Genomic DNA, 24,089 nt, shown 5'->3' on the forward strand with positions numbered 1-24,089 from the left:
ATTTTAATTAATAAGGCAGGTGGGGATTTGATGTCTTGGTGGCCTGGGTGTGAGGAATAGTGTAGCAAAGGCAGTGTCTGACATTTGAAGTACAGACAAACTTACAGCATATGCTATTAACATAGTGTAAAGGCTAGCAAAAAATCTGCAGTTGTTCCTAGGATGCATAAAAAAAATGGCCCAAGATAGAAAGGGTTGAAAAACCAGTGCATAAATAGCATACTGCTGGTGTTAACATCATTCTGCTAAGTTTCACTCTGCTGCTAAGAAGCTAGCAAGTCATATATGCATATAATATGGGGCAAGTAATGGTTGGCTTTGATACTTCCATAAACAGCATAGCTTGATCAACAACTTATGGCATGGCTGGTATTCTGAGTCACCACCAGACAACACAGAATCCAACTGTTAGCTCATCCATCCACCAGAAAATTTAAGAAAAATTACTGTACTGTGCTATACTTTTAACTTTTATTTTCAGGTATCATACCATTGTAATTTATTGACTGCATTTTAATACTGTCTGGTAGTGTCATCAGTGCAGAGAACTAAGTATGAATTTGATACCCAATGCAGTGAAGTCCACCGTGTTGGGTATTTGTCTATGACTGGTAGGCTATCAACGCAGCAGACGTAGTTTGCCACATCCATCACTTCCATGCAGCAGATTTGTTTTTAAGCAAACACCCCCTCCCTTCTATTAGACCATTAAACAAATTTCAATGCACCATCTTTCATAAGAATCATTGCCTGCAAATGCTTCAGCCTTGTTTAAGTCAGATCTCTCGCACCACCCATCAGTTAATTTTCAGGATTTATGAATTTTTTCATTTTACTTTTTGTTTCATTTGTTAACCCTTTCAAGGTCAGAACCCCTGATTTGAAACTTGCTCTCAAGGTCGAAGAATTAAAAAATAAAAAATTAAAGGATAGAGAATCTTTTTCCAAAGGTAACGAAACCAAAAGTACAAAATTTGATGGAAAATCTAAGGAATTACACTCTTGCAAAGTTAACAGTCTCAGTGATATTTACACATCAGTGATTCTGACCAGTTTGAGCCCTATTTTTGGCCAATTCTATTGTTCTAGTTGACCAAAATCAAAGCTATTTCGCTTGTACAGTGGACCCTCGGTTATCGGCTGTAATCTGTTCCAGAAGCTCTGCATAAAACCAAACTGGCCGAAAACCGAAATAATATTTCCCATAAGAATTAATGTACCGTTCAAGACAAAAATATTCACCAAAAAATATTTTTTTTAACAATTAAATCAGCATTACATACCTTTATTGAAGACTAATGCTGGCTTCTGGAATGCCTGCTACACTTCCTGCATGCCTGCTACACTTCCTGTATAACAGCTATACTTCCTGCATGCCTGCTACACTCCTTGCATGCCTGCTACACTTCATGCTTAAATTCCATGGTGTTTGTCACTTTCTTTACCACAGGAACTTTACTAGGAACTTTCTTTGGAGCCATGGTTACTTATTTCACAGTTGCACTGCAAAAAACCTACAAAAAAAATGGAAAACACGCAAAATGTTTGGATGTACGAGCAGAAGCTTTCTCCCACACCGAAAGATGCAGCCAAACTGATGCGCAAGCAGCCCCAGCTGGCGGACGGATGCATCCCAAATGGCCGATCACTGAAACGGCCGATAACCGGGCGCCAAAAAAAACGGCCAACCACCAAGTTGGCTGATAACAGAAGCGGCCAATAACTGGGGGTCCACTGTATTCCTTCTATTCTAACAACTAAGTACAAGAAACAGCCAATTTAACTGTTTCAACTACCCACTAAAGTGATCAGAATTATCACTAAAGTGATTAGAAATTGGTAATTTGGCCAATTCACACAAAATTAAAGAATTGCCAATTTAAAACTAGGGTCCAGAGTAAACAATGTAGACATTCCTGGCATTTCAAAACACTTCCTCTGTTCATTAGTTACATCCCCAGGCCTCTTGTATTACACTTGCTTTGCATTTTGAATTTTTATTCACACAAAAAATAGATTTGCTGTTATGCAACTACATTATTGTAATAATTTTATAGAAGAAAATGTCAGCACATTTGTTAACATTTATCAGACTGACCAGTTGGACACGTATTGTATGAGTGACATAATTTGTGTACTCTGGAATATCGGCAAAATCGAACATTTCTACTAATTCGAGCTCAATTTCAAGCAACTTTCAGTCTTGAAACCAATCAAAATTATCTATATTTCTGTAATATATCTTCCATTCTATCAAGTGAGACCAAGAATGCAACCATAAGAACCATACAAAAATACACCCCAAATTTCTCTCTCTCTCTCATTATGCACTGCTTGCTGCAGGATTGCTTTTATATGGCGCACACTTACCACATAGATCCAAGCTCTCATATCTGGGCCCAAATTCACCACTCACAGCTGTAGTATGACAGGACCCATCCCAAAAGGATTAAGTGTACTGATTTTTTTTTATAAGTTCATTCTATGTATGCATGAGCTCCTCTTCATCTAGTAGAGAGTAATGAAAAAGATTGGCTACTACAACAATTACTGTTGCATGGTTTAATTAAAATATTTAGATGAAGGTACAGGATGTAGGGATAAACAGTTAAGGTAAGGGGAATAATGTGCAAAAACAACAATAAGTGTAGGCTGGCAAAATTATGGCCTAGTGTGAATATTTTCACAATTCTGTCAATTGAGAGGCAAGCTGAGGCAACTGTTCAGCTGGCAAGGAGATTGCAAGATGAAGGCTTTGAAGACATGCAGCCAGAAGACATCAATGAACTATTAGATAACAAGGAAGAAATCAGTCTAGAAATTTTTTTGGCAGAGTTGAATTTCCAAGTAGAAAAAGACTCAAAGTTGAGGATGAGGAAGAAGAGCCTGCAGAGAAACAGTTAACATTTCAACAGCTACATAAGCAATTCCATGTTGCTCTTAAACTTACTTTTTCATTGAAGAGGACCTCTAATGCATCTAGAAGCACTACTCTGAAACAGATGCTGAACCAATCAATGATGCCCTACCATCAGCTGTATAAAGTACTGCTGGGTAAAACACAGCAGAGATGCATGACAGAATACTTCAAGGTTCCTGTAATCCCAACCATTCACTTCAGCCATCCAATTCTGCCCACGAACCCCAGCCCTCTATTTCAACTACCCCGTGAGGCCCAGTAGGGCCATACCAAGCCTCTCCACTGACATCAAGCCACTTAAGCAATAACAACCAGAATTTGAAGCAAGTGTATTCACATAGCTCGACTTTCTCAGGTTATGCTATGTTAAATCATCCTGTATTATACTATAACAACATGCTTTAATGTGCCTGTAACATCTGAGTGCCTTTTAAAATCATTGCACAATACTTTGTTCATTGATTGATTCATTAAGGATTTGCCGGTACTTCCGGCAAATCATTAATGAATGTTCATTATTTTAGGTAAATTATATATTTACAAGAAAAGGTGCTTGACTTTTTTGAAGGTGATATAGAACATAACCTACTTTCTTCCCACAAGTTGTTCATTCTACCTATCACATTTTTTGAATAACTCCATTTTTCTGGAAGGTATTTTGTGCAAAAGGTGGTTGTCTACTGTATTTTTTTAGTAAATAAGATTTTAGTAAAATCCTGTAATTGTGTGAAAAACTTAGTCTAGTGCAGAAGCATCTAATATTGATATGTACAGAGATCTATTATACTGTATAGAAACAAGAGAAATGCAAGTGATTTAATTATTACAAATTAGTGTGGGGCTAGGCTTTACTAATTCTTTTTTTTTTTTTTAAATCCTACTGCATCACTTATTTTATTTCTAATCACTTCATGTCACTTGCATTTTCTCATTCCCATATGAACCATTCTGTACTCACCTATTGTAGTTCTGCATTAAACTACATCGTCATACTGTATACAACACTACAGAATTATTCTGTAAGAAAATGTCAGAAGTAACACAGAATAGCCCTTTCTTGTTTGATCACTATGATTAGTCTCTATGCTGTGTGAAAAATATTTCCTGAGATATGGAACGTATCTCTAATTTATAAAAAATCCAGGAAAAACATACTTTGCATTATGCAAGATTCTCATTACATACAATTTTTCAAAAACCAATCAGGAGTGTAAGCCATGGACTTCACATTTTAAGAGCAAACAACTCTAATTTGTAGTATGTTAATGATTACAATCAGGAGTTTCAGAAGCATTATTTACTGAACATCTAATAGAACATGATTATAAAGTGAAAAGGCTTCATATCACATACAACATGATAAAGTTGCCATTAAAAGAACAGCAGTTGTAATAATAGATTTGATTTGGTACTTTGAATCTAGCTAATAACAATATTATATAAAAAATAAAACTAATTAGTTCACCAATAACAGTTTTTCTCACTAGCAACAACAAAATCTAGTCACTGTTACCATATTATATATAACTATGTAAGATTTCAGGTATGATATATAATAAAAAATATATTTTCAACAATGTCTGGAATTAAATCCATTTCATAATTTCTTCCCACTCTGATATCTACTCACTCAAACTCCCGGAGATCAATAACCTTTATGGGGAAATTTTTCTCAAGTGAGACATGGCTGGCATTCTGAAAGAGAAAATAAACATCTAAAGTTACTACTTGGTTCCAAATATTACATTTATTAATACACTGGCCATCTTCCACCGAGGAAGGGCGACCCGAAAAAGAAAAAGTGCTTTAACTACTCAATGATGATTCTCTTCAAATTGCCTGTTCTCTCTAAGCTGGAATACTGCTGCACACTAACTGCCCCTTTCAAGGCAGGTGAAATTGCTGACCTGGAGAGTGTACAGAGAGGTTTCATGCCACACATAAGTACAATAAAGCACCTAAATTACTGGGAACGGTTTAAGTTCTTTGATTTTTATTCCCTGGAATGCAGGTGAAAGATACACGATAATATAAAATTGGAAAATCCTAGAGGGATTAGTACCAAACTTGCACATGAAAATCACTCCCTATGAGAGCAAAAGACTTGGCAGGAGATGCAACACTCCCCCAATGAAAAGCAGAGGCACCACGTGTATAATAGAGACAACACAGGTGTCAAGGGTTCCAAGACTGTTCAACTACCTCCCAGCATACATATGGGGGATTACCAATAAACCTCTGGCTGTCTTCAAGAAGGCGCTGGGCAGGCACCTAGAGTCAATACCTGATCTGCCAGACTGGTTTTACGTCAGTTTACGTGCGGCCAGCAGTAACAGCCTGGTTGATTAGACCCTGATCTACCACGAGGCCTGGTCTCAGACCAGGCAGTGGGGGTATTGACCCTCAAAACCCTCTCCAGGTATACTCACTCCATCACCGTCTTGCCAGAGGCTTGTCAATACTATAGTTCAAAACTGCAAGTATCTCCACAATAAACATAGACCACTTTTATCAGCTGGTCAGGTGCAAGAAGCACTTACCAGTTTCCCAAAGCATGCAAAAATTTATTGTAAAGACATTAGAATTGAGCATTTCTTGTCTTTCTTTGAAATTTGCTTCCCTTCTACAATCTTTCTAAATCCTTCAATCTGTGATTATCTGCCTAAGGGAGACTAGCTGGAGTTCTTTCTACCTTTGATGCTCGATTGGGCTCTAATAAATTTAACCCTTTAGCCTGGCAACGTGTGCATGTGCATGCGCGCGTGTGTGCATGTGCATGAGTGCGTGCATGTGGGTGGGTGCGTGCATGCATGTGCCTTCAAATTTCCCACCTGCCAACATTTTTGACATCACAACTAATTGGGTCTTCTACACTATTTATACATTTGAAAATCTCTTAAGGCCAGGACAATCCACACATTGCAACATGGTTAACAACTCAGGTGATAACTGTCCAATATACTAGTACACCTAACTAGCATAAGTAAACAATGAAATCAGTTGTTGTTCCTCCACCAGCTTCTCTACCAGCAAACAAGGTGTGGAAGTGACATGAAGATTACTTATTCCAAATTTATTACAATTTCATGATACTAACAGTGGACTAACAGTGCAATTCAGCCACAAAGCACACTAAGTATACTTAATCCAGAATAACCCAGTAAAGTCAATGTGACTTATTTGGATGTTTTGAGAAGTATTACTCTCTGAAAGAAATGAGAGTGTAAGTATTATTTGTCCATAGTGTTAGAAGACCAAATTAGTAAAAAACTAAAAAAAATATACAGCCTCTCTTCACTTAGCGATATACTCTTTTACCGATGACTCAGAGTTACGAAGGGCTATGGCCAGTATGCATACCTAAATAATGTACATTAGAGCTGATTTCCTCTTCTGTTTATTACAATATACAGTACACTACTGTATAAACATTCAAAAATATACCAGAAATGTTATAAATGGTGCAAAGGTGACATTAAAACAATATAAAAGATGGATGACACAAACCCATTACCATTATAGTGTGTTCTTAGCATCATTAAGTGAGGAGAGGCTGTAATACATTTTTTTCAACATGCCAACTGTCTCCCATCAAGGCAAGCTGGGTTAAAAGAGAAAAACACTTTCACTATCATTCACACATAATCACTGTCTTTGCAGAGGTGCACAAATGACAGTTCAGATGTCACTCCAAACAGCGAATATCACAAACCCCTCCTTTATGCAGGCATTGTGCTTCCCACCTCCAGGATTCAAGTTCAGCTAGCCAGTTTCCCTGAATCCCTTCACAAAATATTACCCTGCTCACATTTCAACAGCTCATCAGGTCCCAAAAACCACCCATCTTCAGTCATGTCTTACTTATAAATATTAAATGGGACAAGGTGAAGTGCTTCTCAGATATTTACTCTCAAGGTAACTTTCTAATAGGTGAATTTCCAAAAGAATATAGTGTCAAAGAGCAACAATTACAAGCCAAGATTATGCTAATGATGACAGATTGATTGCTTATATTACACAAGAATACACACACATACACAAATAACCCGCACATAAAAGAGAGAAGCTTACGACGACGTTTCGGTCCGACTTGGACCATTGACAAAGTCACGGTATTGTGCCTTTTTTTGTTATTTACACAAGAATAATTTCAGTGCTTACTTGGAACAATGGAGGCTCTTTAGGGTGTGGATGAAATCCACTCTGTTGACAGTTGGAAATAAATGGTAATCCATGATTAGGACTGAGAGTAAAGAATCCTGTCTCATCATATTTGGGTGCACATACTATAGCCACAGCCTCAGGCATCATCAGTTGGTAAGAGCAATGTGTGTGAAGATCAACACTAGACAGAAAAGCTGTCTGTGTTGGGTGTGTCTGGAAAAGATCACATTAAAAATCAGCACATACATAAAAAAATGAATCATCATAAGGGGCAAGCCTGAAGGTCACAATATTAGATCTATAATATACGTACTTCACCAGCAATTGCTGCCAAGATTAATAATTTTACATCCCTATCAAAACTATTGTTATTAGTAATTTACTGTATCAATAAAAAAGGAAAATCTTATATCTGAAAGTGCAGTGTAACTCTTCAGGTAACTCAATATTTTAGCTACCTCAGATATAATACTTGAAAGGTGGGAATTCAAATATGTATTATTATAAGTATGTTATTAAGCTCCTCAAAATATTTTCTATACAGTAATGCAGTATATAAAAGCAATGACTACATTTTTTGGAATTTAGAAATTTTCTTATAATAATGTATTGAATAAAGCTTTGAACCCTTTCATTGTCGAGACCCTTGCTCACAAACTTGCTCTCAGTGTTGAAGAATTAAAAAAAAAAAATCATGAAATGATAAGACTTTTCCCGATGGTAATGACACAAAGTATAAAATCTGATTGAAAACTTATGGAATTACACTCTCGCAAAGTTAGCGGTCTCAGCGATATAAAAGCATCATTAATTTCACCCACTTTGATCCCTATTTTTGGCCAATTCCATCGTTCCAGTCTACCAAACTCGTAGCTATTTCGCTAGAACTCAATTTGTTCTATCGATTGAGTACAAGAAACCACCCATTTACCAGTTTCAACTACCCAATAAAGTGGCCAGAAATTGGCAATTTGACCAATTTCACACAAATTTCAAAAGATGTCAGTTTCAAAATAGGGTCCAAAATAATTAATGAAGACATTCCTGGCACTAAAATAACATTTTCTCTGTTCATTAGTCATGTCTGCAGGCCCCACTTATATGACTCCTGCTCTCCATTTTGAATTTTTATTAGCACAAAAAATAGAAGAATTAATGTTATGCAAATTACTGCAGTATTGTAATAATTGTATAAATAATGTCAACCCATTCGTGACTGCGTATTAGACTGGTCAGTTGGGCACGTATTAGAGAGTGACGTCATTATTTTAATCTTGAACATCAGCTCAATTTCAAGGTACTTTTCATCATGAAACCAATCAAAATCATCTCTATTTCTGTAATATATCTTCCATTCTATGAAACGAAACAAGGGAAATTAGAATACAACCATAAACACCACATGAAATTACACCTCAAAGTCGGCGTTTTAAACCAAAAAGTTTTTTTTTTTTTATACTTCGCACACTGACCACGCAGCCCCATTCTCTCACATGTAGGTTCACCAGCTTTCTCCTGCTAGATTTGAAATCACTAGAATTTTGGCGTATTAATACGGCACCAACACTGGCTTGTAAACCGTACTAATATGACACCGACAGTGAAACGGTTAAAGTTGCAACAATATAGTTTCTGTGAAGTCTGTTTGTTAATAACCCCGCAATGTCTAATGTTTGGATCTAGAGTGAGTAAACCAAGTGGTGGTGGAAAAATGAATTAGGTATCCCTAAAGGGGTGCCTTATAGTTTGCAGTCATGTAACTTGAGCAACTGTATCCAACACTATGGAAGTCAAATATACTATTTTCATCCAGTAGCCAACAGGTATGAAAAAGCCACAAAGTCAAAAATTATTAAAATGTTATCTGATATAAATTTCATTAACACAATCTTTTGGGAGATATAAAAAAAAGTTACAAAGGTCAATGGATGAGTTCAGGAGGGTGTGTAAAGGTAGAAAGTTGAAAGTGAACATAGATAAGAGTAAGGTGATGAGGGTATCAAATGATTTAGATAAAGAAAAACTGGATATCACATTGAAAAGAGGGACTATGGAAGAAGTGAGTGTTTTCAGATATTTGGGAGCTGACTTGTCAGCGGATGGGTTTATGAAGGATGATGTTAACCATAGAACTGATGAAGGAAAAAAGGCAAGTGGTGCGTTGAGGTATCTGTGGAGACAAAAAACGTTATCTATGGAGGCAAAGAAGGGAATGTACGAAAGTATAGTGGTACCAATACTCTCATATGGGTGTGAAGCTTGGGTTGCAAATGCTGCAGCGAGGAGGTGACTGGAGGCAGTGGAGATGTCCTGTCTAAGGGCAATGTGTGGTGTAAATATTATGCAGAGAATTCGGAGTGTGGAAATTAGGAGGTGTGGAGTTACTAAAAGTATTAGTCAGAGGACTGAAGAGGGGTTGTTGAGGTGGTTTGGTCATTCAGAGAGAATGGATCAAGGTAGAATGACTTGGAGAGCGTATAAATCTGTAGGGAAAGGAAGGCAGGGTAGGGGTTATCCTTGAAAAGGTTGGAGGGAGGGGGTAAAGGAGGTTTTGTGGGAGGGGGTAAAGGAGGTTTTGTGGACAAGGGGCTTGGACTTCCAGCAAGCATGTGTGAGCGTGTTAGAGAGGAGTGAATAGAGACAAATGGTTCTTGGGACCTGACGAGCTGTTGGAGTGTGAGCAGGGTAATATTTTGTGAAGGGATTCAGGGAAACTGGTTAGCCAGACCCGAGTCCTAGAAATGGGAAGTACAATGCCTGCATTTTAAAGGAGGGGTTTGGGATATTGGCAGTTTGGAGGTTGACTTTTAAACAGTTCTATCAGAGCGCCTCAGCAAAGACAGTGATTATGTACGAGTCAGGTGAAAATGTTGAATGATGATGAAAGTATTTTTGGGGGGGGAATTTTTTTTCTTTTTGGGTCGCCCTGCCTAGGTGGGAGATGACTGATGTGTTGAAAAAAAAAATATTTATATACATGTACACCTACCATCCGACTTACAACCTGCTCGACTTACGACCGTGTTTTTTATGCCAAATTTCTGTGAAATAAACAACTATTTGTGTTGTACACAGTGTTTATCCTAAACCTTACAGTATAAAATACAGTACTAACAACACAAAAAGTAAAGTAAAACATGAAATACCAAAATAAAACAATAAAATAAAGTCATTACAAAAATGTTTTGTTGATATTCAGTAGTAAAGTTCGACTTACGACCATTTTGACTTACGACCGGTTTCTCGGAACCAAACTCGGTCGTAAGTCGGATGGTAGGTGTATATATATACATACAGTGGTACCTCGAGTTACGAACTTAATTCATTCCAGAAGGCTGTTTGAGTGAATTTGTTCCCATTAGGAATAATGTAAATTAGATTAGTCTGTTTCAGACCCCCAAAAATACACTTACAAAAGCACTTACAAAAATACACTTACATAATTGTTTGAGTTGGGAGCTGTTCGAAACTCGAGGTGCCACTGTATATACAAATGCAATGTTGTTGTTATTTACTAATATAACTAAATCTTCACATATGAAACCACAGGCAGCCTAATGGTCATTATTCTCATTACTTGCTCTAAAAAACTGGAATATTAATGTAACATACTAACACAGATATGCACAAATTACTGACAGAGATCAAAGGCAAACTTTTGTGGATTTCCTCTCACCTGGTATTCCAGTAGTATATTAAAGTAAAGGCTTTGGCAACAAGCAAAGAGAATGTTGAATTTTGATTTCTCAAATAGAAGCTTAAAAACTACTGTTAGCAAAGATGTTTGAACAAATAGAATAGTACAGATAGGAACTAGCTCATACATTTCAATCATAATGAAATGCATCAAGTAAACATGTCTGTGGATAAAGTTACAAGACCAGTAGACTACAAGATGTTCTCACTGCTCAGTCTGTGGTATAAACATTTATGGTTATTGATGAATGGCTACTAACAAAACTTAAAAGAATAGTTGCTCAACAGGAAGGTGAACTATATCATGATCATCTTAGTTAATACTTACAACAGGTATCCAAATGATCTAACCTCCATGTATGTATATGCCATGCCTAGTATGCCTCAGGGAATGTGTTAAAATGTACGAAATTTACTATCTAAAATTTTCCAGTGAACAAATATACATCATAAGTTGAACTAATTTTAGTCTCACTGGCATGTATAATAAGGGTTGCTTGTGCAGATATACACAGCAGTACTGTAGTGATGAAAGTAGTAAAACTACAAATGTAAATCAATAACACAATGAGAAAACTTTCTTTACAAGAGCTGAAGGTTCATGAGAGCCTGATGCAGTGTATTTGGTTTGAACATATCACCTGTGCAGCACAGTTATGCTAGCACCCACTGGAGCTGATACAGAAATGTACTTAGGAAAACAAACAAGAAAATAATAAAGCTACCCTAAGTGTCATAATCTTAATGTGTTTCCTAATTTCTTTACCTGAACAGAAACAACTACAACTTACAATCTGAACTGAAATATAAAATTGTTATTGACCATAAGAAAAAAGCTTTATTTTTCAGGAACATCTTGGGTAAACTGCTCTACTTACATGTATCCAGCCAACAGTTATAAGATCTAGTTTATCTTGATAATCAAAGAGTTCCTCTTCATGCTGGGTCGTGCAAGAGTCAGCTGTGCCACATTGCTTAGGAACCAGCAAATGTGTCACCAAAAGTTTGTGATGTGCCTGAAATATTTCAAATGCAGTGTATCACAGTCTTTTAAAAATTATGACATATTTTGGACTTATAGTTTCTCCTTCTAAATTTAGTAATTCTTCTTTCAACACACCAGCCGTATCCCACCAAGGCAGGGTGGCCCAAAAAGAAAAACGAAAGTTTCTCTTAAATTTAGTAATTTATATGGGAGAAGGGGTTACTAGCCCCTTGCTCCCAGCATTTTAGTTGCCTCTTATGACACGCATGGCTCACGGAGGAAGAACTCTGCTCCACTCTCCCATGGAGACGAGGAAATAAGCAAGAACAAGAACTAGTAAGGAAACAAGAAAACCCAGAGGGGCATGTGTATATATATGCTTGTCTATGCATTTGTAGTATGACCTAAGTGGAAATAGCAAGACGTACCTGAAATCTTGCATGTTTACAAGACAGAAAGAGACACCATCAATCCTACTATCATATAAAACAATTACAGGCTTCTGTTTCACACTCACTTGGCAGGACAGTAGTGCCTCCCTGGGCAGTTGCTGTCTACCAACTTATTACCTAGGAGTATATTATATATGTAATATTCTTTATCAATACAGAACACTGATTGTTGGTATTATTGTTTTTTAACCCTTTCAGAGCCCAGAGGCCAAATTTCAAAGTGCACACCAGGGTCCAAGAATTTTCAAAAAAAAATTTTGTTATTTCTTCTTATGAAATGGTAGAGAATCTTTTTCTGAAGGTAATAAAACAAAAAGTACAAAATTTGATGGAAAATTGACGAAATTATGCTCTCACGAATTTTGATGTGTCAGCGATATTTATGAATCGGCGATTTTGCTGACTGACTCCCATTTTAGGCCAATTACATTATTCCAGTCGACCAAACTCTTAGCTATTTCACTAGTATTACTTCTATTCTATCGACTGAGCACAAGAAATTGCCAAGTCAACTGTTTCAACTACAAAATAAAGTGATCGGAAATTGGTAATTTGGCCAATTTAACACAAAGTTCAAAATATTCCAATTTCAAAATAAGGTCCAGGATAAACAATGTAGGCATTCCTGGCACTAAACTAACATTTCCTCTGTTCATTAGTTACATTTTGAGGCTTTACAAATGAATTCCATTTTGATTTTTGATTTTTTTTTTTTATAATTATCACACTGGCCGATTCCCACCAAGGCAGGGTGGCCCGAAAAAGAAAAACTTTCACCATCATTCACTCCATCACTGTCTTGCCAGAAGGGTGCTTTACACTACAGTTTTTAAACTGCAACATTAACACCCCTCCTTCAGAGTGCAGGCACTGTACTTCCCATCTCCAGGACTCAAGTCCGGCCTGCCGGTTTCCCTGAACCCCTTCATAAATGTTACTTTGCTCACACTCCAACAGCACGTCAAGTATTAAAAACCATTTGTCTCCATTCACTCCTATCAAACACGCTCACGCATGCCTGCTGAAAGTCCAAGCCCCTCGCACACAAAACCTCCTTTACCCCCTCTCTCCAACCTTTCCTAGGCCGACCCCTACCCCGCCTTCCTTCCACTACAGACTGATACACTCTTGAAGTCATTCTGTTTCGCTCCATTCTCTCTACATGTCCGAACCACCTCAACAACCCTTCCTCAGCCCTCTGGACAACAGTTTTGGTAATCCCGCACCTCCTCCTAACTTCCAAACTACGAATTCTCTGCATTATATTCACACCACACATTGTCCTCAGACATGACATCTCCACTGCCTCCAGCCTTCTCCTCGCTGCAGCATTCATCACCCATGCTTCACACCCATATAAGAGCGTTGGTAAAACTATACTCTCATACATTCCCCTCTTTGCCTCCAAGGACAAAGTTCTTTGTTTCCACAGACTCCTAAGTGCACCACTCACCCTTTTCCCCTCATCAATTCTATGATTCACCTCATCTTTCATAGACCCATCCGCTGACACGTCCACTCCCAAATATCTGAATACATTCACCTCCTCCATACTCTCTCCCTCCAATCTGATATTCAATCTTTCATCACCTAATCTTTTTGTTATCCTCATAACCTTACTCTTTCCTGTATTCACCTTTAATTTTCTTCTTTTGCACACCCTACCAAATTCATCCACCAATCTCTGCAACTTCTCTTCAGAATCTCCCAAGAGCACAGTGTCATCAGCAAAGAACTGCTGTGACAACTCCCACTTTGTGTGTGATTCTTTATCTTTTAACTCCACGTCTCTTGCCAAGACCCTCACATTTACTTCTCTTACAACCCCATCTATAAATATATTAAACAACCACGGTGACATCACACATCCTTGTCTAAGGCCTACTTTTACTGGGAAATAATTTCCCTCTTTCCTACATACTCTAACTTGAGCCTCACTATCCTCGTAAAAACTCTTCACTGCTTTCAGTAACCTACCTCCTACACCATACACTTGCAACATCTGCCACATTGCCCCCCTATCCACCCTGTCATACGCCTTTTCCAAATCCATAAATGCCACAAAGACCTCTTTAGCCTTATCTAAATACTGTTCACTTATATGTTTCACTGTAAACACCTGGTCCACACACCCCCTACCTTTCCTAAAGCCTCCTTGTTCATCTGCTATCCTATTCTCCGTCTTACTCTTAATTCTTTCAATAATAACTCTACCATACACTTTACCAGGTATACTCAGCAGACTTATCCCCCTATAATTTTTGCACTCTCTTTTATCCCCTTTGCCTTTATACAAAGGAACTATGCATGCTCTCTGCCAATCCCTAGGTACCTTACCCTCTTCCATACATTTATTAAATAATTGCACCAACCACTCCAAAACTATATCCCCACCTGCTTTTAACATTTCTATCTTTATCCCATCAATCCCGGCTGCCTTACCCCCTTTCATTTTACCTACTGCCTCACGAACTTCCCCCACACTCACAACTGGCTCTTCCTCATTCCTACAAGATGTTATTCCTCCTTGTCCTATACACAAAATCACAGCTTCCCTATCTTCATCAACATTTAACATTTCCTCAAAATATTCCCTCCATCTTCCCAATACCTCTAACTCTCCATTTAATAACTCTCCTCTCCTATTTTTAACTGACAAATCCATTTGATTTTTTATTCACATAATGAATTTTTATTCAAACCAAAAAATAGAAGATTTACTGTTATACAATATTGTAATTATAATTGTATAAATATCATCACCACATTTGTGAATGTATATTAGACCCACCAGCTGGTTTGTATTAGATGTGCGAGGTCATCTGTTTACTCTTGAACATAGGCAAAAATTTAACATTTCTGCTACTTTGAGCTCAGTTTCAAGCCATTTCCAGTGCTAAAACCAATCAAAATCATCTCTATTTCTGTAATATGTCTTCCATTCTATCAAATGAGACCAAGAAATTGCAAATACAATTATAAAAAACATATAAAAAACACTGCAAAGTCGCTGTTTTAATTGAAAATCATGGTCTCAGTTTTTTCTCTCATTATACACTGTGTGCTGCATGATTTGTTTTATGTGGTGCACACATACCCCATAGATGTATTCTCTCATACCTAGGCCCAAATTTACCGCTCATAGCTTATCGGAGTGAGCTGAGCTCATGGCGTAGATCTACGGTTTGGACCCTAAACGTAAAGCCGTAGATCTACGGCACGGACCCTGAAAGGGTTAACAACTGCCATCTCATGCCTAGGTTACCTTGCCACTAATATTATTATTATTAGGAAGAGGCACATGGAGAATGGGAGGAAACAAGGTTTGATCCAAGGGTGAGACAGATCCACTTTTCTGGAACAAGATCATAAGTCCTTTCTGTAAACATGAAATTCTCTAAATTAAAAGACCCTGACTACCTTTTAGTCTGGTTACAAGAACTATCATTAGACTTTATTTATTTATATTAACTGTCACATACAATAACTCAATGAAGAATGGGATTTCAGCCTATGGCAAACCAATCCTAAAACTAGCAAGCCAGTGCATTATTCACAGTACCATGCCAGCCTAATAAGATTTATCCAATAAGGCATACTGCATTTCTGTTCTAACTAGGAAGGTTAGCATACCTTACCTTTGATATACCTTTGAAGAGTTTCGAGAGTTTCTCTACTCTCTGAGTCTGCCCATGGGCCAGGCTCATCTGGTGCTTTCCTGGTTAACCAGGCTGTTGCTGCTGGAGGCACGATGCCCCACATATCCATCACAGCCTGGTTGTTCTGGTACCTGGTGAAAATACTTGTCCAGTGTCCTCTTGAAGGCTTCTACACTTGTTCCAGCCGTGTTTCTGATATCTTCTGGTAAGATGTTAAATAGTCTGGGACCCCAGATGTTGATACAGTGTTCCCTTATTGTCCCCACTGTACCCCTGCTCCTCATTGGGTTTATTTTACCCTTCCTCCCTACCATTACTGGGCAGCCGCAGCAAGCAACAACAAGGCTGCTCCTACATCTTGCCGTCCCCTGGGCCCATCCGAACTCCAGTGATGGCCAAATTTGCAAGTACTGCTGCAACAACATGCAAGGAACCTATAGTGACATAAAAACTGACGGTGACGACAACGAAATGGACTAAATATGACAAAAGAGGGACCGGCATTCAAGTACCAGACCTGCTGCCAGACGTGAACCAGACATGAGACGTTTTCCACTACAATGAAATAACTGACCTCCATATCAACTGCACCAGTGTTTAATGGGAAGACAACATGGCAGAAAACCTGATCAACTAAATCTCCAAGGAAATGACAGGTCTGTAGAACTTTTTTCGTCAGTGCCAAACGAGGGAAAGAATTGAACATTTAAACATGGCTGACCGGCATCCAAACAGCCGCTACTGCCAGACGTACAACTAGCGAAGTGAAATTCTCATCTTTACTGACGTTCATCTGTTGACAGTAGCATCATATCTGTACCACCATCATATCACCTGTGCCAGTGCTAACGAGAGGGAAACACAGGAGACATCGTCAAATCAACAGTACAAAACTCCAAGGTTATAGGTCGGATATCCCTCAGTGCCAGTCGTGAGAAAGAAGTGAATAGTTAAACAGTCAAGGTTAATGTTTTAGTAGCTGACCTATATTCAGCTGACCAGTGTACAGTGAGAGAATCATAGCAGAAAACGCCAAATATATCTATAAACTCAAGGAAAGTCAGGTTGTAGGTGGCGTTACTCCCCTCAGTGTTTTAAAAATGGCTGAGACAGCAGAACAGGTCAGGCAGTCAACAACACCACACAACCCCCGATAAATGGAATTGAGGGGGATTTGGAAGGATAAAACCATGAATTAAACCTTTCTGGTCTACCAGAATGGAAAGGAGTTAGAAGTTAATTGGGGAAGCCAGACTGTGAAGTGAGATGGGAAGGGGAGTGTGTAATAAGGGTTTAACTGTAAGGGTTGTGTGAAGTTAAGGGAAAAGTGAGCAGTGAAGAGGGTTTTGAAGAGGAAATTTTACTAGTAATTCAGTGGTGATTGCTAAAGTAGATACTAAGTGTACTAGGGACTGGAAAAGAGAAATAAATATTATTGTATATGAGTAAAAGAGCGAAGAGTGAAAATGGCAGGCATTAGGGGGGTAGAGGCTGCCATAATTATATTTATATTTCTTCTTCAATTCCATGAAGAAAGAAATCAGTCATGGGGGCTGGAAAAGGTGAATGGAGTAACATCGCCCTGGACAGTAAAAGCCCAACAGTTGCCATCCTACCAGAAAAGTAAATGTCACTATCGCCGTGAGGTATGGCAACACCGCATACCCAAACAAAAACAGTGGCACACAGCTCTTATTGTAGCGCTCTTAAGTGGTGATATCCAAATTAATCCAGGACCTCAAACTATTGTGCAGAGGCAAAACAGACAGATAAATGACGGTGATAATGACGGTCTAGTAGCTAGGAATGATAACCTTAACTCCATATGTAATGCATACATAGGTCAATGTGAGACAATACAGCCATTATTATCTCAAACACTACCAAACAGGTGCATACACTGTACTAAAGTACGCATGAAAAACAGAAAAGGCACCTTATGTAAAATGTGTAAGCGGTGGGTGCATGATGGATGTATGTACAATTATAGCAACAGTGCCAGAATTCATTTTGTGTGTAACAAATGCACTTTGGCACAGTTACCCTTTAGCAGTGATGACATTGATTTACCTAATTTTAATACAAATGACCCATTGCCATATATTGATGATTATGATTGTTTTATGAAAACAGGCCTTCACTTTATTCATGTCAATGCAAGATCACTTCTTCCTAAATTGGCAGAGATTAGGATTCTAGCTAACAAAATTAGGGCGGCAGTTATAACCATCTCCGAATCTTGGTTGGATGATACGGTGACTGACGACGAGGTCAAAATAGATGGTTACAATATAAAACGCTTAGATAGGAACAGAAAGGGTGGTGGAGTATGTGCCTACATTAGAAATGACTTAGCTTACAACCCAAGACCTGATTTAAATAGCAATAAACTGGAGATTCTATGGTTTGAAGTGCTGCTTCTTAAGACCAAACCCATCTTAGTAGGAACTAGTTACCGCCCTCCTACCCAGGACCAGTTCTTAGAAAACTTTTCCAGAGTCTTGTCCAGAGTTGAAAACAATTGCGAGACAATAATACTGGGCGACTTCAATATCTGTTTTCAGCAGCAAAATAACGGGCTATGCAAAAGGTATAAGCAAATTCTAGGATTAAATAGTTACACTCAACTAATTAGTACTCCAACCCGGATCACACAGTTCTCAGCCACCCTAATTGACCACATACTTTGTAACCGCGCTGAGAACATTAGTCAGTCAGGCATCATTACCACAGGTCTTAGTGATCATTTCATCATTTACTGCACCCTACACAGGACAATAAAAATGAGGTCAACTAGAAACTACAGTAAAGAAACACTGGTAAATAGGCTACACAATTGTGACTGGACAGAGATAACAAGTTGCACGGACGTAAACGATGCCTGGGAAAAATTCAAAACAATGTTCACTACCATCCTTGATAATATTGCACCAGTTAAAGAGGTTAGGATTAAACGAAGAACTGAACCCTGGATGAATACTGAGATATTAGATAATATGAAATTCAGAGACCAGCTGCTAAAAAGATTTAAAGCAAACAGACAGGATATTGCAGCACTAAATGAATTCCAAAGGGTGAGGAACAGAGTACAGAGACTTATAAAAGGAGCAAAGGCAAAGCACTACTGCTCAAAAATTGAAGAGTATAAGCATAACCCCAGAAAGCTCTGGCAACAACTAAAACAGTTGGGGTATAGCCATAAGCCAGTAGATAGGTCTAACATAGTACTCACTATCGATAATGAGGTATGCCACGAAACATCTAAGGTGGCAAATTGCTTTAATTCCTACTACACATCTGTTGCATCAACACTAGTAAGTAAACTACCAGCTGCATCAAATACCTTTAACACAGACTCTGATAAGTTTCAAACATACTATACCAATAAAGGGGTAACCCCAAACAGTTGTCAACTAGTAGGTGTATCTCATGACTTTATTCAAAAAGAACTAAGCAGGTTAAACCCAACTAAGAGCACAGGCCCTGATAACATCCCGTCTAAGTTCCTAAAAGATGGTGCTTCTGAACTGTCAATCCCTATTGCTCACATAATAAATCTATCAATCACCACTAATACCGTACCGGAGGGGTTCAAGGAGGCCAGAGTTACTCCTATCTTCAAGAAAAATAGTAGGTCTGATGTAAGCAACTATAGGCCTGTTAGTATACTCAGTATAATATCTAAAATTCTAGAGAGGGCAGTGTACTCTCAAGTAGTTAAGTACCTTAATGACAACAACATTCTCCATAGCTATCAATCGGGCTTTAGAAGATCCTACTCAACCGACACCTCCCTTATTAATCTGATGGATTACCTGAGAACTGAAATGTCAAAGGGGAACCTCATAGTTATGGTAACCTTAGACCTGCAAAAGGCCTTCGATACTGTCAACCACAATACATTATGTAATAAACTTCAAGCTATCGGTATAGGTTCTGTAGACTGGTTTAAGTCCTACCTTAGCAACAGGAGACAAATAGTCAAAATCAACAAAACAGAATCAGAACCCCTGCCGATAACATGTGGAGTTCCCCAAGGTAGTATTCTGGGTCCCTTATTATTCTTATGTTATGTCAATGATATGCCTATCAGTGTCAAGTGCAAACTCCTACTGTATGCAGATGACAGTGCTCTGTTAGTGTCAGGTAAAGACCCAAAAGATATTGCTAATGTTTTAACCAGTTCCAGTACAGAGTGGTCAGGTTAGAATACACTTTAACCCATCGGTGATATTTATGCATTGGTAATTTCACCAACTTTATGGCCTATTTTTTGCCCATTCCATTGTTCCAGTCTACCAAACTCATAGCTATTTCACTAGTATTCCTCTATTCTGTCAATTGAGTACAAGAAACTGCCCATTTACTTCAATTACCCAATAAAGTGATCATAAATTAGTAATTTGGCCAATTTCCTTGGAGGCAGAGAGGGGAATGCATGAGAGTATAGTTTTACCAACGCTCTTATATGGGTGTGAAGCATGGGTGATGAATGTTGCAGCGAGGAGAAGGCTGGAGGCAGTGGAGATCTCATGTCTGAGGGCAATGTGTGGTGTGAATATAATGCAGAGAATTTGTAGTTTGGAAGTTAGGAGGAGGTGCGGGATTACCAAAACTGTTGTCCAGAGGACTGAGGAAGGGTTGTTGAGGTGGTTCGGACATGTAGAGAGAATGGAGCGAAACAGAATGACTTCAAGAGTGTATCAGTCTGTAGTGGAAGGAAGGCGGGGTAGGGGTCGGCCTAGGAAAGGTTGGAGAGAGGGGGTAAAGGAGGTTTTGTGTGCGAGGGGCTTGGACTTCCAGCAGGCATGCGTGAGCGTGTTTGATAGGAGTGAATGGAGACAAATGGTTTTTAATACTTGACGTGCTGTTGGAGTGTGAGCAAAGCAACATTTATGAAGGGGTTCAGGGAAACCGGCAGGCCGGACTTGAGTCCTGGAGATGGGAAGTACAGTGCCTGCACTCTGAAGGAGGGGTGTTAATGTTGCAGTTTAAAAACTGTAGTGTAAAGCACCCTTCTGGCAAGATAGTGATGGAGTGAGTGATGGTGAAAGTTTTTCTTTTTCGGGCCACCCTGCCTTGGTGGGAATTGGCCAGTGTGATAATAAAAAAATAAATAAATTCACACAAAATTCAGGAGATACCAATTTCAAAATAGTCACATCTCCAGACCCCTCTTATATTATGCTTGCTTTCTATTTTGAATTTTTATTCACACAAAAATTAGATTTACTGTTATGCAAACTACTGCATTATTGTAGTAACTGTATAAATAATGTCAACCCATTTATGACTGAGTATTAGACTGGCCAGTTGGACATACATTGGATGGTGATGTCATTTGTTTACTCTTGAACATCAGCAAAAATCGAACATTTCTGCTATCTGAGCTCAATTTCGAGGTACTTTCCATTGTGGAACCAATCAAAATCATATCTATTTCTGTAACAGATCTTCTATCAAAGGAGACCCAAAAAACTAGAATACAACCACAAAAACCACGTGAAAATACACCACAAAGTCGTCGTTTTACACCAAAAACACGGTAACAGTTTTTTCTAATTATGTACTGCGTGCTGCAGGATTTTTTTATATACAGTTCACATTTACCACACAGACCTATTCTCTCATATGTAGGCCCAAATTTACCAGTCTAAGCTTAACTGAGTGAGCTGAGCTCATGGCGACTGAAAATGGCTTCAAAGCCACCTTATCTTTTTTGGATAATGTAAGGTGTATGTGCTTTACACAACGAGAAGCATTTCTTTTATTCGTTGGAACCATGGCTAGGGCTAAAGTGAGCAGGTTATAACAATAAATGGTGAAAAAGAAATTGGAATGACTTATGTGGCAAGTAGCACCACCCAACAGTAGCAGCAGGTTGGTGGGGTGCCCCCAGAAATTTGAAATTATGCTGGCCAAAATTAGTGCCAGATTACTGATGGAATCGACTGGATTACTGATTGCCGGATTAGTGATGACTGATCTATAGTTTGAATTTTGGTTATCCCTACAAATTCAAAGAGGGTTATGTTTTTAAAGGTCCCACAACAAAGGTAGAAGCTGAAAATAATACAATATTAAGTCTATACAACAAATTTTAGTTCTTAGTGTAATACAATTTTTTTTTTTTCCAGGAAGTCGGCCATCTCCCACCGAGGCAGAGTGACCCAAAAAGGAAAAAAAATCCCCAAAAAGAAAATACTTTCATCATCATTCAACACTTTCACCTCACCCACACATAATCACCTGTCTTTGCAGAAGCACAGAGATACAACAGTTTAGAAGCATATAATACAATATACGTATCTCTCTTAACCCTTTCAGGGTCCAAGGCCCAAATCTGAAGTGGTGCCCCAGTGTCCAAGAATTTTCCAAAAAAAAAAATGTATTATTTTTTCTTATGAAATGGTAGAGAATCTTTTTGCGAAGGTAATAAAACAAAAAGTACGAAATTTGATGGAAAATTGACGAAATTATGCTCTCGCGAATTTTGATGTGTCAGCGATATTTATGAATCGGCAATTTTGCCGACTTTGACTTCCATTTTAGGCCAATTACATCATTCCAGTCGACCAAATTCTTAGCTATTTTACTAGTATTACTTCTATTCTATCGATTGAGCACAAGAAATCGCCAAGTCAACTGTTTCAACTACAAAATAAAGTGATCGGAAATTGGTAATTTGGCCAATTTAACACAAAGTTCAAAATATTCCAATTTCAAAATAGCATCCAGAATAAACAATGTAGGCATTCCTGGCACTAAACTAACATTTCCTCGGTTCATTAGTTATGTTTTGAGGCTTTACAAATAAATCCCATTTTTATTTTTTATTTACAAAATGAATTTTTATTCACACCAAAAAATAGAAGATTTACTGTTATGCAATATTGTAATAATTGTATAAATATCATCACCACATTTGTGAATGTGTATTAGATCCACCAGCTGGCGTGTATTAGACGTGTGAGGTCGTTTGTTTACTCTTGAACATCGACAAAAATTTAACATTTCCGCTACTTTGAGCTCAGTTTCAAGCCATTTCCAGTGCTAAAACCAATCAAAATCATCTCTATTTCTGTAATATGTCTTCCATTCTATCAAATGAGACCAAGAAATTGCAAATACAACTATAAAAAACATACGAAAAAAACACTGCAAAGTTGCTGTTTTAATCGAAAATCTTGGTTTCAGTTTTTTTTCTCTCATTATACACAGTGTGCTGCAGGATTTGTTTTATGTGGTGCACACATACCACATAGATGTATTCTCTCATATCTAGGCCCAAGTGTACCACTCACAGTTTATCAGAGTGAGCTGAGCTCATGACGTAGATCTACGGTTTGGACACTGAACGCAAAGCCGTAGATCTACGGGACGGACCCTGAAAGGGTTAATATGGTAATACTGACACTGATAAGAAATAATGACTAGAATAGAGATAGAGATTTAGATACGGGAAAGCCAGCAACCCAGATAACATTATATTCCTGAGGGGCAATGGTGAAGAAACACTAAACTTGTACAGGTCATACAGGAGCATGAAGGAATCATTAGCTGTGATGACTTAAGTGGCACACCTTCAACGAGGTAGGTGAACATGGTGATCATTGCAGGAAGTAACACTGCATGGGGGAGCTGTAGTCTGGGATGACTCAGGTGGTGAGTATTCAATGCTGGGGTATTTAAGACAGAGCCCGTAACTGGCATCAAGGAAGTGAGAAAGAAAAATGATGGATAATTAAATCTACTCGCTTGTAGGTGTTTAAAGCACTGGATAATCAAAAATCCAAAAATATGGAAGCCCAAAATTTTGTAAATTTGTAGGGATGGCTTCATACTAAGTCACTTACAGGTACGTATTAAACTGACCCATGGCGTTGGTAAGTCTATATACAATAATTCATATTTATGTATTGTAGTTAAGTATAGTCATGCCCAACATTCTGAGTATGGTATGAAGCTTGCCTAATTATTTTTTATAATACAGAGTACTGTTTATTTTTTTAATCTAAATAAGTCAAAGAAAAAAACATTTATGACAATTTGCTGCTTTACTGTATGTTAGTTAAGCCTCTTATTTCACTACAAAATGTTTAGTGAAACATACTATAATATGATTTAGTGATTACAAACTTTACCTAAAAACACTGCAACATATTAATTAATGAAAACTATCAAAGATAAAGAGCTCAAAAAATACCACTGCC

At 38.1% G+C, this 24,089-nt stretch overlaps 1 protein-coding gene across 8 annotated transcripts in view; it reads right to left on the reverse strand.

Moving 5' to 3' along the window:
- Window positions 1-3,731: 3,731 nt before the first annotated feature.
- Window positions 3,732-24,089, reverse strand: part of LOC128694671 (STAM-binding protein-like) — a 70,377-nt gene continuing 50,019 nt past the window's right edge. For all 8 annotated transcript variants that reach the window (XM_070095862.1, XM_070095861.1, XM_070095858.1 and 5 more), the window contains exons 9-11: window positions 11,659-11,796; window positions 7,082-7,297; window positions 3,732-4,615 (exon numbers count right to left, since the gene is read on the reverse strand). In XM_070095862.1, coding sequence (XP_069951963.1) covers window positions 4,547-4,615; window positions 7,082-7,297; window positions 11,659-11,796 — 423 coding nt within the window. In that variant the 3' untranslated portion in view covers window positions 3,732-4,546. The remainder of the gene's footprint in view (window positions 4,616-7,081; window positions 7,298-11,658; window positions 11,797-24,089) is intronic.

This window comes from Cherax quadricarinatus, chromosome 51, assembly GCF_038502225.1.
Source record: "Cherax quadricarinatus isolate ZL_2023a chromosome 51, ASM3850222v1, whole genome shotgun sequence".
Classification (NCBI taxonomy): domain Eukaryota; kingdom Metazoa; phylum Arthropoda; class Malacostraca; order Decapoda; family Parastacidae; genus Cherax; species Cherax quadricarinatus.